The sequence below is a fragment of the Mytilus trossulus genome, chromosome 9, assembly GCF_036588685.1.
Source record: "Mytilus trossulus isolate FHL-02 chromosome 9, PNRI_Mtr1.1.1.hap1, whole genome shotgun sequence".
Classification (NCBI taxonomy): domain Eukaryota; kingdom Metazoa; phylum Mollusca; class Bivalvia; order Mytilida; family Mytilidae; genus Mytilus; species Mytilus trossulus.
Genome location: NC_086381.1, coordinates 49,928,796 through 49,942,580, shown reverse-complemented (window position 1 = coordinate 49,942,580; position 13,785 = coordinate 49,928,796). Strand labels below are relative to the sequence as shown.

The following is a 13,785-nucleotide window of genomic DNA, read 5'->3' as shown; positions in this document are numbered from 1 at the left end:
CGCTTATACACAAAACTAAAATAAACATGGAATTTATATACAATATCACACTATGAATTGAAGAGCTTATATATTCCGCCATTTTTATTATAAAAAAAGCATGATCACAAATACACAACGGCAAAAGGGTGTTGGAATTACGCATGTCCTCACCTCAAATGTTTTTAAAATCAATTGTTACGAATCGTTTTTCAAGTTCACGTTACTATTAGATGTTGCAATTTATTGTTCAAATCATTTTTAAGTTTGAGAAATTCCTGTTCGGGTACGACATATCTGATTATTTTATCTTAATTGTTGTGCTTTGGCCTGCTTCTCTCTGACATATCTTTTTCTACCCTCATTTTTTTTATGTACAGAATTTCCAGAATTTTATTGTTCGTGCATCATAATAGTTTATTGCTGCATAGTTGCTGCACTTGAAAAAAGTCATTAATTTTGTAACATTTTTTAAATCAGAAGTTGAAAATTATTACTGTTGAATTTTTGTTAATTGCTGATTTTGATTAAAAGATGTTTGCTTGTTACTTAGACTAGTTCATTGCCTACTAACGTGTATGGCTTAAACCTAAAGTGTTCATCGTTGATTTCTGTTTCAAAGTTGCTTTCAGTAAGTATAGAAAACATTGAAAGTTGTATCTTATCATTCGGTTTTTGTCATATATATCATGTTTGTTACATGCCGTCTTTTCCCAAGTAATTGAAAACAGAAGCTCTGCGCAGTATGCACACAGAAAAAGGGTGTCGAATTTCTACAAACCCACTGATTGATTTAAAAAAAAAACCACCAAAAATAGCACTCAGAGTAGAATTAGATACTCTGATATTCAAGCAGTACTAAATCAGTATTCAGTTTGTGCGTTTTTGGTGAAAGTAAATCCAGAAAAGTACTTTGTACGAAATTTATATAGTATTGTTTGCATTTGTTACGGAGGTGCAACTTAAAAAGCACATTGCTATGTTGGTCCACGAATGTTTTAAGCGGAACTTAAACTAGATACATTTTACTAGTATGCTAATGAGTATAAAAATAATATGCATGCGTAGTAACAGCACAGTATGAATACATAAAAGGTGGACTTGTATTCCGTATTCAATCACAAAATGTAATCTTCATTCAAACACTTCTGGTGACATAAACATGAACATTAGGCTATTATAAGTACAACGATTAATGTACAGTTTCCTATGTTTTATGAAGCTGATGGGGATGTTATGACAGTAGATAAAAAACAATATGTAACAATGGAATAGGTCTTGAAATAGATAAATAAGGTATGCTAATCGTGTTATACATTTACTTTCTATTATTGCATTTCCTTCCAAACATAGAGTATACATTATATAATCAAATGTGCAATAAAAGGTATAATACAAGCATATCAAAATCACAAGTTATAGAACATTCATGAATTTATCTTTCATAAAAAATGGTCAAACAATAGAGAAAAGTAATATTTTTTATTCGACAGTTGTTCAATAACTGGCCAAACTATGCTTGATCACGATATCAGTTCGAAATATCAGATGTCATCACTGATAGCAAAATGGGTCAAATTTCAATTCAAGTATAATAAGTAATTATGCTTTGCGTAATGCAATTGCTAGTGAAAACTCTTATACAAGTCAAAAATACAATAATTGGTGTAAAAAGAACACTATGCCAGCTCGCTCTATCATAGTATGATCAGTAAAATCTGTGTCAAACCCCTTATGTGGCATACATTTCAAAAACAGTATACTCTACAACACATCTGTTTCAAAATGATGTGTGACACTCTTCACCTTCACCAAAACTTTAAACCCATACAGAATAGGTGGACATATTCCAATGTAGCATCAATTATTATACGAGATGTTAAACAGTTTTTTCGATGCCTATTTTATTTTAGTACATAGTCATATCTTATGCTATTTTAAATCTAAATTAAGACATTTGTTGTAAATCCCAGACTAAATCTAAATATTCGAAATTCATCGATAAATTATATAATAAACACTAATATTGAGACTATAAGCTGGAGGTAACTAAAAGTCCAAAAACATGAAAAACTCGTTAGTTCTTATCAAAGTGGTGTACTACAACGTCCAACTTCTATATAAAATTTAAAAAAAATCTCACAGAGCTTCAATTCCTATATTGGGATGATGACTTAAAACACGTACTTGTTACCCCAAATAAATAGGTACCAAATAGCTCTGTTGACTTCTGTGAGCAATTCAGATACAAACCTCATCTTAAAAATGTTTTATTAAAATTTAACCGTTGTTTCAGGTAATTGAAGTGTAAGTAAGATTTTTTTAAAATGGGATATCTAATCGGTAACTTATTTTTGGTTTAAAAATGATGTTAGAATTGAAACCTAGCGATTTTGTGATTATGTTTTAAATCATAATTTTATCTGACCTGAAATATCACTTTTAATGCTACCACATATATCATCATATGCCGGAAACAGTTTGATTGTTTTGTTCGAAGTAGTGTTATAAATATCTGATAAAAGAATTTCTAGCTGGGCAACTGGAGCAGATATGACAACGCTGTCAGGAACATTTCTAGCATATAAAGCATATGAGGCAGTGTCTGCGCCTTTGATGCAACATCCGGCGAACCAAAACAAATACGGAACAGCTACCCCATTCCCTATTGTGCTGTCATCATCGTTTAATGATACTGCACCTGATATTACATACATCTCCGGATGGTCACGTGATACCCTGTTTCGTTGTCTCCTCACGGGATTTAAAAGTACTGGAATTCCACACTTTTCGACGGCGAAAGTACGCGCAGTTGACAAAGCAGTTTCCCACATTCCATGTAATGATGAGTGAATTGGCGCCGTATTGGTCAGTGTGTATGTTGCTATTTTCTCTCTGACGTCATTTCCTGTGAGACTGTGTGGTAGAAGTTGTTGCATTTTGTACTCTGCTCTTTCATAATCGGTGTTTACAGCCTGAAATTGACCTAGATTACAAACTGAAATTTCACCTTTGTCATAGAACATTCCTTTGCCTTCTGCACCATTCAGCCAATTATATACCGTCGATACTACAGTTTTATGCTTTTTAGTTGACACCAGACCTAATAAGATAGGATACAAAAATTTATAAAAGACACATTATTTTTGTAATCAGGGTACTGTCGTCTGTTCTAAACCTAACTTGATTTGATCGCATATTTCATTTTAGTTTTTTACTCGATTTGTTCGTTCGTATCCTTCTGGGTGTACCTGAGATCTTATATAGACCTTACATGTTTATGGCAATGGACAGGGTAGGTGTTCTATCAATTTTCACAAGTCTGTTAAATCAAAACTCTATCTGTAATTTGTCATTTTATGATTACAACGAAAACATTTATATTCCTGGCGCGAAAGTGTATAATTGTCTTGGTCCATTTGTTGTAGATGCATTCAAGAGGGTCTTCGCGCATAAAAAGAAGTTTGGAGGTATCGAGTCTTAGTGGTGGATATGGCCTGTTGTATTTTGCTGCGATTTAGTCAATTTCGGTTATATAGAGATAAAGGGGATGGTGTATGATTGACAATTAGACATCGTACGACCTTCAATAAGGCATAGAATACAATTTACCTAACATTGTCCGTTTCTTAATTTTATTGTAATTTTCTAATTTGAAACGAACTCAGGTTTCAACTTCATCAAGCGAAGATGACCTAAGATGGATTCTTCTATTCTTTTATATGCTTTTAGATATACAGCTCGTCAACGGTTTCGGTTTGGTTTGCTTCCAAATAACGGTATTCGGGTTTGAGTGTTACTGATGGAGGTTTATTTAGAAAAAGTGCTTCGGACGTACATGTATGTAATCTATAGCGTCTAGTTTTAATTTTTTTTAAATGTTTTAACATACTCACTTGTCCCAGTTTTCATAAAAAATGGGGTTGTTATTTCAATAACACAAACAACTCAGTACATAACATATTGAACGTTTTCAAAATATTTGTTGAAATCAATTTTTGAATAATTATGAATAGAAATATTTTCATAAAGGTTAAAGTCATAAGAAACGAGTGACCGGTGAAAAATAATATTCTTCCAATTCTTGAACCAATGCATACAAACATCATAAACTTAGTCTTCTGTGCTCGAATTTATCATTTTTTTTGGTGTAAATTTCGTATAATTGTCAATTTTTTTTTCAATCGGTCAGAGTTATTGTGAAAATATGGCAGGTAATTAAAGTTCGTGTTTTGAAGCCGAAGTTTAACAATTGTCACCTGTTTGTCAACAATTGACGAACAATAATCAAAAAAGCATGGAAATTGAGCACGTGTTTAACATGTAAATTCAGATAATAGTTTATTTTAAGGACATCCATGCGTATTGTGGTCACCGGATTTTTACGAGATGGGTCACACTGAGGTCACCTTGCATACGGAAAATATGTCGGGGGAATTGCTTGCTGGAAGGAAGCTATTCAAATAAAGTAAACTTCTTCTAAATATGAATAAATTAAAGAATTTTCTTCAGAAAAAAAGTATATGTACATAAGTTTTATAATGAAAACTATCTTTTGAGTTATAAAAATCATATGCATTTTTTTTTTATTTGAGGTTTCTAATGACTTTAAAAAAACTTACCCTTTTCAATCATAAACTTCATTAGTGGTTTTGAAGTATCAGAAAGGTTTCGCAGTCTTCCAAAAGACATCAGAGGAATCCGTTGTTTTGTATCATAAACAGTGCCATAGAAAGCCTTCCTTGACGTGGATCCTATATACGTATCATCCTGGGCAAAGCGCTGGCAAATAAAGTATTTGTCATATATTCCTGGAAACCCCGTTGGTAACTGATCACCAAGAAGGAACTTTTTCCAACAGTTGTGTTTCAAGTTACCTTTAGACTTCAAAATATTTTTCTTTTTACGAATACATTTTTCTGATTCTTGACAAAACTTTTCTAAGGTTCCAGAGCACTGTTTCGTTGAGTCGAAGAATGGAACAAAACGATCCCTATTTCTACACCAAACATTTTTGTCCCCTTTTGCATCAAGATCATCGATTGTCCATTTCTTGTGTATGAATTTTGCTATTCCTATATCGTATAATGAGTATTCACAATCTGATACTGCAAAGAAACGAGATGTAAACAGTAAGTTTCAGGTACTTTTCAAATGAAGTGTGGAACATAAAATGATAGTGAATGTATTGGAGGACCCAGTCTACTATTTGTCTTTTCGCTTCTTTCTAACTTAATTTTTCATTAAATCGTTTTGTTTTTCGATAACGTTTTGATTGACTGTCTTGCTGAATTTGCATGGTCTTTTCATGCTATTCGTACGAGGTATCATCAAATAAAGCCAACTGAAATTTATATTTTTAATGTGTTAACTAACGCGTCAATTTCTATGAATGTGATGTTACATAAAGGTGGTACATTGATTCCCCAATTCCCCAATTTTAATTATCTGAAGTAAAAGATCAATACGTTACGAAGAATTGTAAATTGTATTCCTTAAAAAACGGCCAAGCTTTCTTCATGTATGTTATCCTGTTCTTTTGACTTTTTTTCCAGGACAACAGTTTCATTCAGATACCGAATTAATGTATGATAGGCATAAGTCCCCACTTATTTAATGACCAAACATATTCTCATCATGCCATTACATAAATTATATATTTTGTATGTAATTGGCTTTAAACTTTATTTCAGTATTTGAGAGTACAGTTGCATTTGTTTTTTGTTTTAAGTTAGTTGTTTTTGCCTTGTACCAATCTTTTAAATTGCAGCAGAGTTTGACAGTTTTTCTTATGATGTGCTGTTACAATTGTCACAGGTAACAGCAGGGAGAATGCTCATAAACATGTGTTACACCACTATATGTTGTATTTGTCTGTCCCAAGTCGAAAGCCTGTAGTTTAGGGGTTGTTCTGTCATGTTGGTCATATTTGGATTTTGCTAAATTGTTTATCTATGAATAAGACCGTTAGGATTACATTTTTCATGTCGGGGTCTGATAAAGCCGACTATATGGTATGGCGTTTTTTTAATTGTCGAAACCAACCGGTTGCATGTATTAGCTTAATTCTACTTCTTTTGAATTCTAGTTGATTGTTGTTTCATCGGCAATTCTTCTATATCTATTTTTTTTTAATAATTTACCAGACACAAACACGGTACCGTCAGATTTAGGTTATCCAGTCAACATTTGTAAATATATCTGATACGTTATGATAGTATAATAATAGTATCTGACTTACCTTCATCGTGTAAATGAGGGAAAATATCATCTGAAACAACAATTTTCAGAAAAAATGATTCATAGCCAATGAATTTTAAAAGCATACGTTTGAAGTTATATAATTTAACAACAAAATATCAATAATTGTATCAATAACAAATTTTGGATTTGATTTATTCATATATAATTGAACCAACAGTTTAAAGTGGTGAAGTTATAATCATCCCTACGTAAATTTTACAGACGCCATCACCAGTTGGCAGACCGTTATGGAATATCAGTTACACAGATTACAGTGGATACCGGAACGTTCCAAATGATGTTACTACAATTACGTCCTGTTTTCCCGAATGTAATCTACCAAATTAGACTTATAAGGGGGTTTGTGATAACACAAGCAAAACCGCGGGTGCCACATGTGAAGCAGGATCTGCTTAAACCTTCCAGAGTACCCAATATCGACCCCAGATTTTGGTATGGTTCATGTTGCTCAGTCTTTTCTATGTTGTGTTTTGTGTAATATTGTTTGTCCGTTGGTAATTTTCTTTTTTAGCCATGTTAGTTAGTTTTCGACTTGTAATTATCAATGTCCCTCGCGTGTATTTTTATCTTCTTTTGAATCAATTGCAAATTTAAAAAACGTTTTTTCTGTGTTGCTATAGTTTTTTACAGACAGATTCAAAGGATTATTTTTCAAAGGATTATTTGGTATCGTCAAATTTTACTCCTCTTTTGGCATCAAACATATGTTGCATGTTGAAGATGATATCATCCGTGCTTTACGGTTAGGATTGTGTTGCTCAAATTTTTCTGTTCTGTTGCTTATCTTATGACCGATTTTATTATTTTTTTTCGACATATGAATATGAATATGCCTTTGGTTTCTTTCTTCTTTCTTTGTGATCTTTGAAAATTTATTGTTCCCAATAAACAATGATTAACCAAGTTTAATATCACACGAATTCTTTATCAAATTTGATTGTAATGCATTATATATATTCAAATATCAATTCTTTATCAATGGTTAACCCTTTAAAAGATTTACTTACCAATTCTAGATATCTCAGATAATTGAACTCCGCTGCATGAGTATTCGTATTCTTGTGTTGTTTTTCCTGACATAGATCTGCACGCTCTTGTTTCTCGTCTGTTACACTGTCGAACCTGCATCTGTGGGTCGTTACAACTGTCGTCTGCCAGTAAATATGAACCGGAACGTTTGCAATATCTAAACCTGAACTCCTTATCACCTGACTGTATCCAAAGTGACCACGGTGTCCAATAAGGGTCTGTAGATGTAACAGATAGAAATCTTGTAAAAAATATCTATATATAAAGAAAAGATCCCTCATCCAGGAATAAGCCAAACAAGGTAGTTAACACAAAGTAATAGTTACTGTCTGGGCTATCAATATATAAATCTTCCCACAATATCAATTCATATCATTTCATATCAACTTTTTTTTGGTTATTTTTTTTCAGCATTTCAATGTTGGTGTTATTTAGAGAACCTAGCACTGAAGGCATTATTACAGAACATTAATTGTTTAACACATCTAAGATGTATGCATAGACTTTACAATATAACGTTAAGGTACATGTTTAATATAATAGCATTACTATTGATGTCATCACTCAGTTCGTTTTTCTTGAGAGTTATACTTTTGCCCTAAACGATCCTTTCATTGAACGATAGAACATTCCAACTATTCTCAATTTTACTCTTTTGTTTAATATATTGATGCCTTTGGCTTTGTAAATTTTACCTTGAAGGAATTGTTTATTGTTCAGCAAACTAAATTTACTATCACCTGAACAACAGGCTGATATATTCCAAATGATTGGACACATAGTGATTTTAACTTTATCTATTCACAATGAGACAAGGGAAAACTTTTTTTCTTTTTTTTTTTTTTATTAAAATACGATTGTATTCCTCACACTTATGACAAACCATAAAAAAAACTATTTATTATCGTCATTTTTAATTCTTTCCACTTACAATTTCATTACAACTCTTCGTCGTGTTTATAAGTTTTGAATTTTCTCATATTTCAGCCTAGAGCATCATAAAGAGACATTCTTTGTCGAAATGTGCTCATGGCACAGAAACATTTGTATCGTTAATGTTATTATTGTGTTCTTTCATATACAAAACCCTATTGTAAATTGTGTGATACCGTTTGGCTTTGCAAGAAGGGTGTATCTGAAATACTCCTTTTACATTTAGATGAAAACTTATAGTTTTCAAAGTTATTATATAGATTGTTAAAAAACGCATCACTAGGGCATAACCCATACAGAACAGGAAAATGTTTTGACAAGCGTTGCCTGAGAAATGTTGCTCTTAGAAAGTTTTACCTCTAAGTTTTAGTATTTGCTCAGATGATAGAAAATATATATTTGATGAGTAATATTTGACTAATTGTTGTTTCCTTAACGTCTATTAGCATGTAAAATATTTAAAAAGAGCGACACAGAGAATCAGAGCGAATACTATTGTATGATTTTATACTTACATGATGTTTTACATTGTTGTAATGAATTAAGTGGATTATTGTCATTTTGCAAACCTGAAAAGATACAAATCAGTCAAGAAACTATTTCCGATTGTTTTATCAATGTTGTGAATGGGTCAATAAAAAGAAAAGAAAAAAGGACCAATATTAATTTAGTACTAGTAGTTGTTACTATTGCATCAAAGAGTATTCGAGATTTTTTTTTTCTATTTTGAAAATTACTGCAATATAAATCTACTCTTTTTATTCTACTTTTTAACAAAATAGTTGAACATGAGACTCTTGTTGAAGCACTCAAATAAGTAAGTTTATACCACAAATAATGTAAAAGACTATTGCTAATGTAGTAATCTATTCAACAAGAACATTTAAAAGGATAACCATCTACTGTTCATAGAAATTACTCTGATGTTTGACTTTGCTTATATTTTATTTCTATGCTATACACTTTAAAAAACATAATGACAAGCTTACACACACATATGGAACATAATTAAATTGACGTACATTTACTTGAAGAATCCAGCGATATATTGACCTGAAGACTACATGCCTCTAGATGCAAATGACAGAGGTTTTCATATAGTATACCGTCGGAACCACACACAGGATCGCCTTTGAAATTCTCACATTTCATACCACAGACACATCCGTTTTTAACGCCGTTTTGAATCAGACAAGTGGCGCCATATTTGCACGAAATGCCTCTGCAATTATACTCATCTAAAATATAAGGTGCCCATTAATGCATGACTTCATGGTTATCAATGAATATGACGATCTTAATCATTTTTGTTTGAATAATTGGATTAATTTTGTCTCTATTGTGTGGTTCGTTTGGTTGCTGTTGTTCAAATGCATACTTGACATATTCATTGATTTATCTTTAAAGTCTTCAAGAAAGTATAATACATTTGCATTGATACCATTGAATGTTTAGCCCAATTGCAACGAGGTCGAACTGGCTTTTCATATGACAATTGCCTAAGAAAATCTCTTGAACTGAACTGAAAGAAATAACACAACCAAACCAAACCATGCATAGTTATGCCTAATTGAATGCTAAAGAAGCTACCAATGTAAGGGACACTTGATTTAAGCTCTCATCTATTTAAAACCAGACAAAGAGTTTGCAGATTTTAATTTTTACAAAAATAGTTTTTTGGGGAAAATTCTAAAGACAAAAGTCACAGTAACAATTAATAAATTTATATTTCGGTAAAGTTCTTTGTTTACGCATATATCAAAACATTTACTTGATTTGATACATGTCTTTTTTTATTTGTATTGCATATATTGATTTTCAAGTCGATGTGTCAAAGAACAAAGTTAGATCAGTCATTAAAAGACTGAAAATTAGGCGTTTTGGTTCTAAATCATATCTGTTGAATATAAAAAGAGAAGATGTGGTACGATTGCCAATGAGACAACTCTCATCAAGAGACCAAAATGACAAAGAAATGAACAACTATAGTTCACCGTACGGCCTTAAGCACCATTTATACCCGCCAACAAACTAACCTGTAGACAGTCCAAAGGACAAAACGATAAACGTATAGTTTTTGTGGTCGGTACATGAAAGATGAGGTGATGTTTATATAAATACAATAAAAGTTTTGTAAAAGTTGTTTGAAAGGCTATATCGTTTGAGTCATAAATCAGCTCGTTTGCAATTTTTGCTAGGTAAATAGGTAAAGGAACTTTGATTCTTTTAATGTCATTGGGTCAAAGGTTAGGGTTACAACAGCAATCACTATACTGCAAGTTATGAGTTTTTATCATTGTTTCCTATCATTTGATACAAATTGTCTACAAACTGAACAGTATGTACTGTATTCGAAACAAAAATGTTTCTCTGAATATTCATCCGTTAAGATTACATATCAGTTTATGCTACTATGTTGTTCCTGATATTGTACAATGTGAGGTAATCAATATTTAGACATTCAATGTTTAATGTGTTTTAATGGTTATCCCGCGTGTTTATTTCCTCTAATATGTTTCACTATTTTAAATCACCAACATTTGGTTTCACGAGAAATGGAAATTCGAAGTGCATTATTGATGCATGAAAGTTCCTTTGGTACCTTGTAGGGTGATGTCAACTAAAACAACTACATACTTTCAAAACTAATAATATGCACAGTTGTTTATGCTTTTTGTTTTGCTTAATTAGATATTTACCTTTGGCTATTTCCTCTGTTTTCATGGGAGACGTTATATTCAATTTCTCCTCGTCGTTTGAAACTAAAGATACAACAGAAGTAAAAGCTATGTAGAATATGCGAGATATATGATATAGTACTGTGTTACTATCAATTGCCAACGTACGGTTTATTGACAAAAGGCAAATAGACGATTAACTTTACGACGATACAGCAGATTTGATGATACTAACAAATTGTTCTTTACTGGAAGAATAAATGAGATTTACCACAATTATATCACAGACACATAGTCAATATGGTACTTTCATGCACGCTGATACTGGCCTCATTGAACATATTTGATGGATGTGTGCAATCTATTTTATTATTGCCTGCACCTCGAAGTGGTCTGCTTTAAATGGAAGATGCAACATTACCTTTTCTCCGTGATATTCAATAGATTTTTTTTATAAAGTCCTATGTACTTATATTGCAGTTATGAGAAGATCATATTTTGAACAGGTAACCAAAAGGCGACGAGCTTACATGACTTAAAACTGCAGTTAAGATAGAATATAGCAAATTAAACTTAATGAACTATTGTTATAAATCATGTCGGTGACGACACTAACAACTGAGGTAATGATATCTTCGATGGATTACCTTTTATTTGCAATATTAAGACTCATTTCTGATTTAGATTGATCTTGTCAACTCTCCGATTTGTTCCCCTTAAAGAGACAATTACTTGAAAAATTGGCTATAACTATGCGAGTTATCAGCTTTACTATGAACTAATGGTGTTTCATATACCGGTTATATTCGTCCAGACTGTTATTCTCAAATAAAATATTGCTCTCCATATCGATATTTGGCCTTCAAACGTTTCGTATTCGAACGCCACTGATATGTCGTATGTTGTCTGGGCCAGGGTCTCAAATTATAAGCGTGGTATCTTTGGTTGGTTTTTTAAACAGTGATATTTGTATAAAAACACATTGAGTTCCTGTTGATGGTCGAATAGAGAAAATAGTGTGCTGTCGTTAAAGAAATGAAGCCAGGAGTGAGATTTTGAATTCACAATACGAAACAGAATACAATTACTATACAAATATGAAGCCAAAAAAAACCCAACACAGACAAGCCATTAGTAATGCCAGAATAACTAATAGAACAGTTGAAAACTCGTCATATTACGTCCTTTGAAATATAACAAGTTTAATCTTTGCGGTGCATGTAATGTTAGAGTGTTATTTTCGTTGCATTTTCATTTAAGACAACATCGGAAAAACAGTTAATTCAAGTTAATCGGATATAGCATGAGAATCAGAAAAGCGATAATTATTCATCGTGAATATGAATAGTTCTAGGAATTCCTAAATTGAACTTTTTCGTATATTTGTTGTTGTTAGATTTTCAAATTAACCTTTTATCAGGATGAAAATCGAAATAAATGAAAGGGTAAAAGAGAGTAAAAGATACCAAAGAGACTATCAAACTCATCAGTCGAAAATAAACTGAAAACGCTCTGGCTGAAAAAGAAAAATATCAACAGACAATCGCCAGCACAGAAAAAGCAACATAGTACACTAAAGTCTGAGCAATACGAACCCAACCGAATTCTGGGGATGACCTCAGTGCTCAGAAAGGGTAGGCAGTTCTTCAATAACCCGCCTTATTGCACATACATTTATGAAAAAACAAACACGCACATCTTATGTTCTATGGGATAACCCACAATAACTTACGAGGAAGACAATTATGGATCTGTGGAGGTAAAACACCGTAGTTGATACGTTGTACACTGTATTGCTTACCTTTATCTTCCAATCCAGACCCAAGTTCTGTTCTGGCCTCAATAAAATCTTAAAAAAAATAATCATAATAATTATAAGACTGAATTATAACAATTCTTTGCCTTGAATGTCGGTATTTTTGTTTATCTTTTTATTCAACAGTATATGCGACGAAATATCATGGTATATAATATCATATAAAAAAATATGTAACCCTGTGTGCCTGCTTAATTAAATTTTAAATTCCAAATAATGATTGTTTTGCTGGTATGACTGACCTTAAGCTTCTTAGTGGGTATCTATGACATAATTGCAACTGGACGGATTGCACTTATGAATCAATCAACCATTTAAATGTTTTTGCAATTACTAATTTCCCTAAAAACTGTAAACTTTGTCCGTAATAATATATGCATGTTACGTGTGCAGCAGCATGTATTTTTGTCTATCTTTTTGTAATTTTATTTTTTGATATGTTATATGTATATTTTTTCATATAGATTACATCTTAATTTGTTCATGCAAGTTACTTATATTTTTCTGTCAAGGTTGGCTTGTAATATTGATACAAAACAGTGCGAATTACCAGCATCATATTATCTCCCTATATCTACTGCAACTGACATCGTTTTTGACATCAGACAATAAATTTCCCTCGTGATCGGAGATAATATTTCATTTTATTATTTTGTTGAAAATTACCATTATGATGAGAACCAAGTTATCATGAATTGTATTGGGAATAAGAAATATGAATATGCCTGTTGAAATTAATAATACTTTGTAGTTCTACTGTTATTGTTGAATTTTATAGCAGAATAAAATGTCTGATATTACAACCAATTTAACTACTAAATTGTCTCTTATATTCTCAGATTAATTCGTCACCGGAAAGTTATTTCAGTAATACGAATAGAAAATTACGTCCTATTAGTCATTTATAATTAGTTTCTTAATACTCCTATTCAAACTGCAGATTTTATAGAAGAAAACATTTGTCACACGAGAATACTGGTCAAAAGTGATTCGTAACAAGGAATGGTGAAAAAATTACAGGACGCTTAGTAAGCCTGAAAAATCAAACTTCTGCAAAAATGTCCAGTTTCATTTTTATTTGTTTCT

At 32.0% G+C, this 13,785-nt stretch overlaps 1 protein-coding gene across 1 annotated transcript in view; it reads right to left on the bottom strand.

Annotated features, from left to right (window-relative positions):
- Positions 1-341: 341 nt before the first annotated feature.
- The window catches only part of LOC134684714 (uncharacterized), a 78,120-nt gene continuing 64,676 nt past the window's right edge, over positions 342-13,785 (bottom strand). The window contains exons 5-12 of the mRNA XM_063544019.1: positions 12,685-12,732; positions 10,905-10,967; positions 9,228-9,443; positions 8,721-8,774; positions 7,251-7,490; positions 6,221-6,250; positions 4,602-5,087; positions 342-3,082 (exon numbers count right to left, since the gene is read on the bottom strand). Of these exons, the coding sequence (XP_063400089.1) occupies positions 2,391-3,082; positions 4,602-5,087; positions 6,221-6,250; positions 7,251-7,490; positions 8,721-8,774; positions 9,228-9,443; positions 10,905-10,967; positions 12,685-12,732 (1,829 nt within the window). The 3' untranslated portion in view covers positions 342-2,390. The remainder of the gene's footprint in view (positions 3,083-4,601; positions 5,088-6,220; positions 6,251-7,250; positions 7,491-8,720; positions 8,775-9,227; positions 9,444-10,904; positions 10,968-12,684; positions 12,733-13,785) is intronic.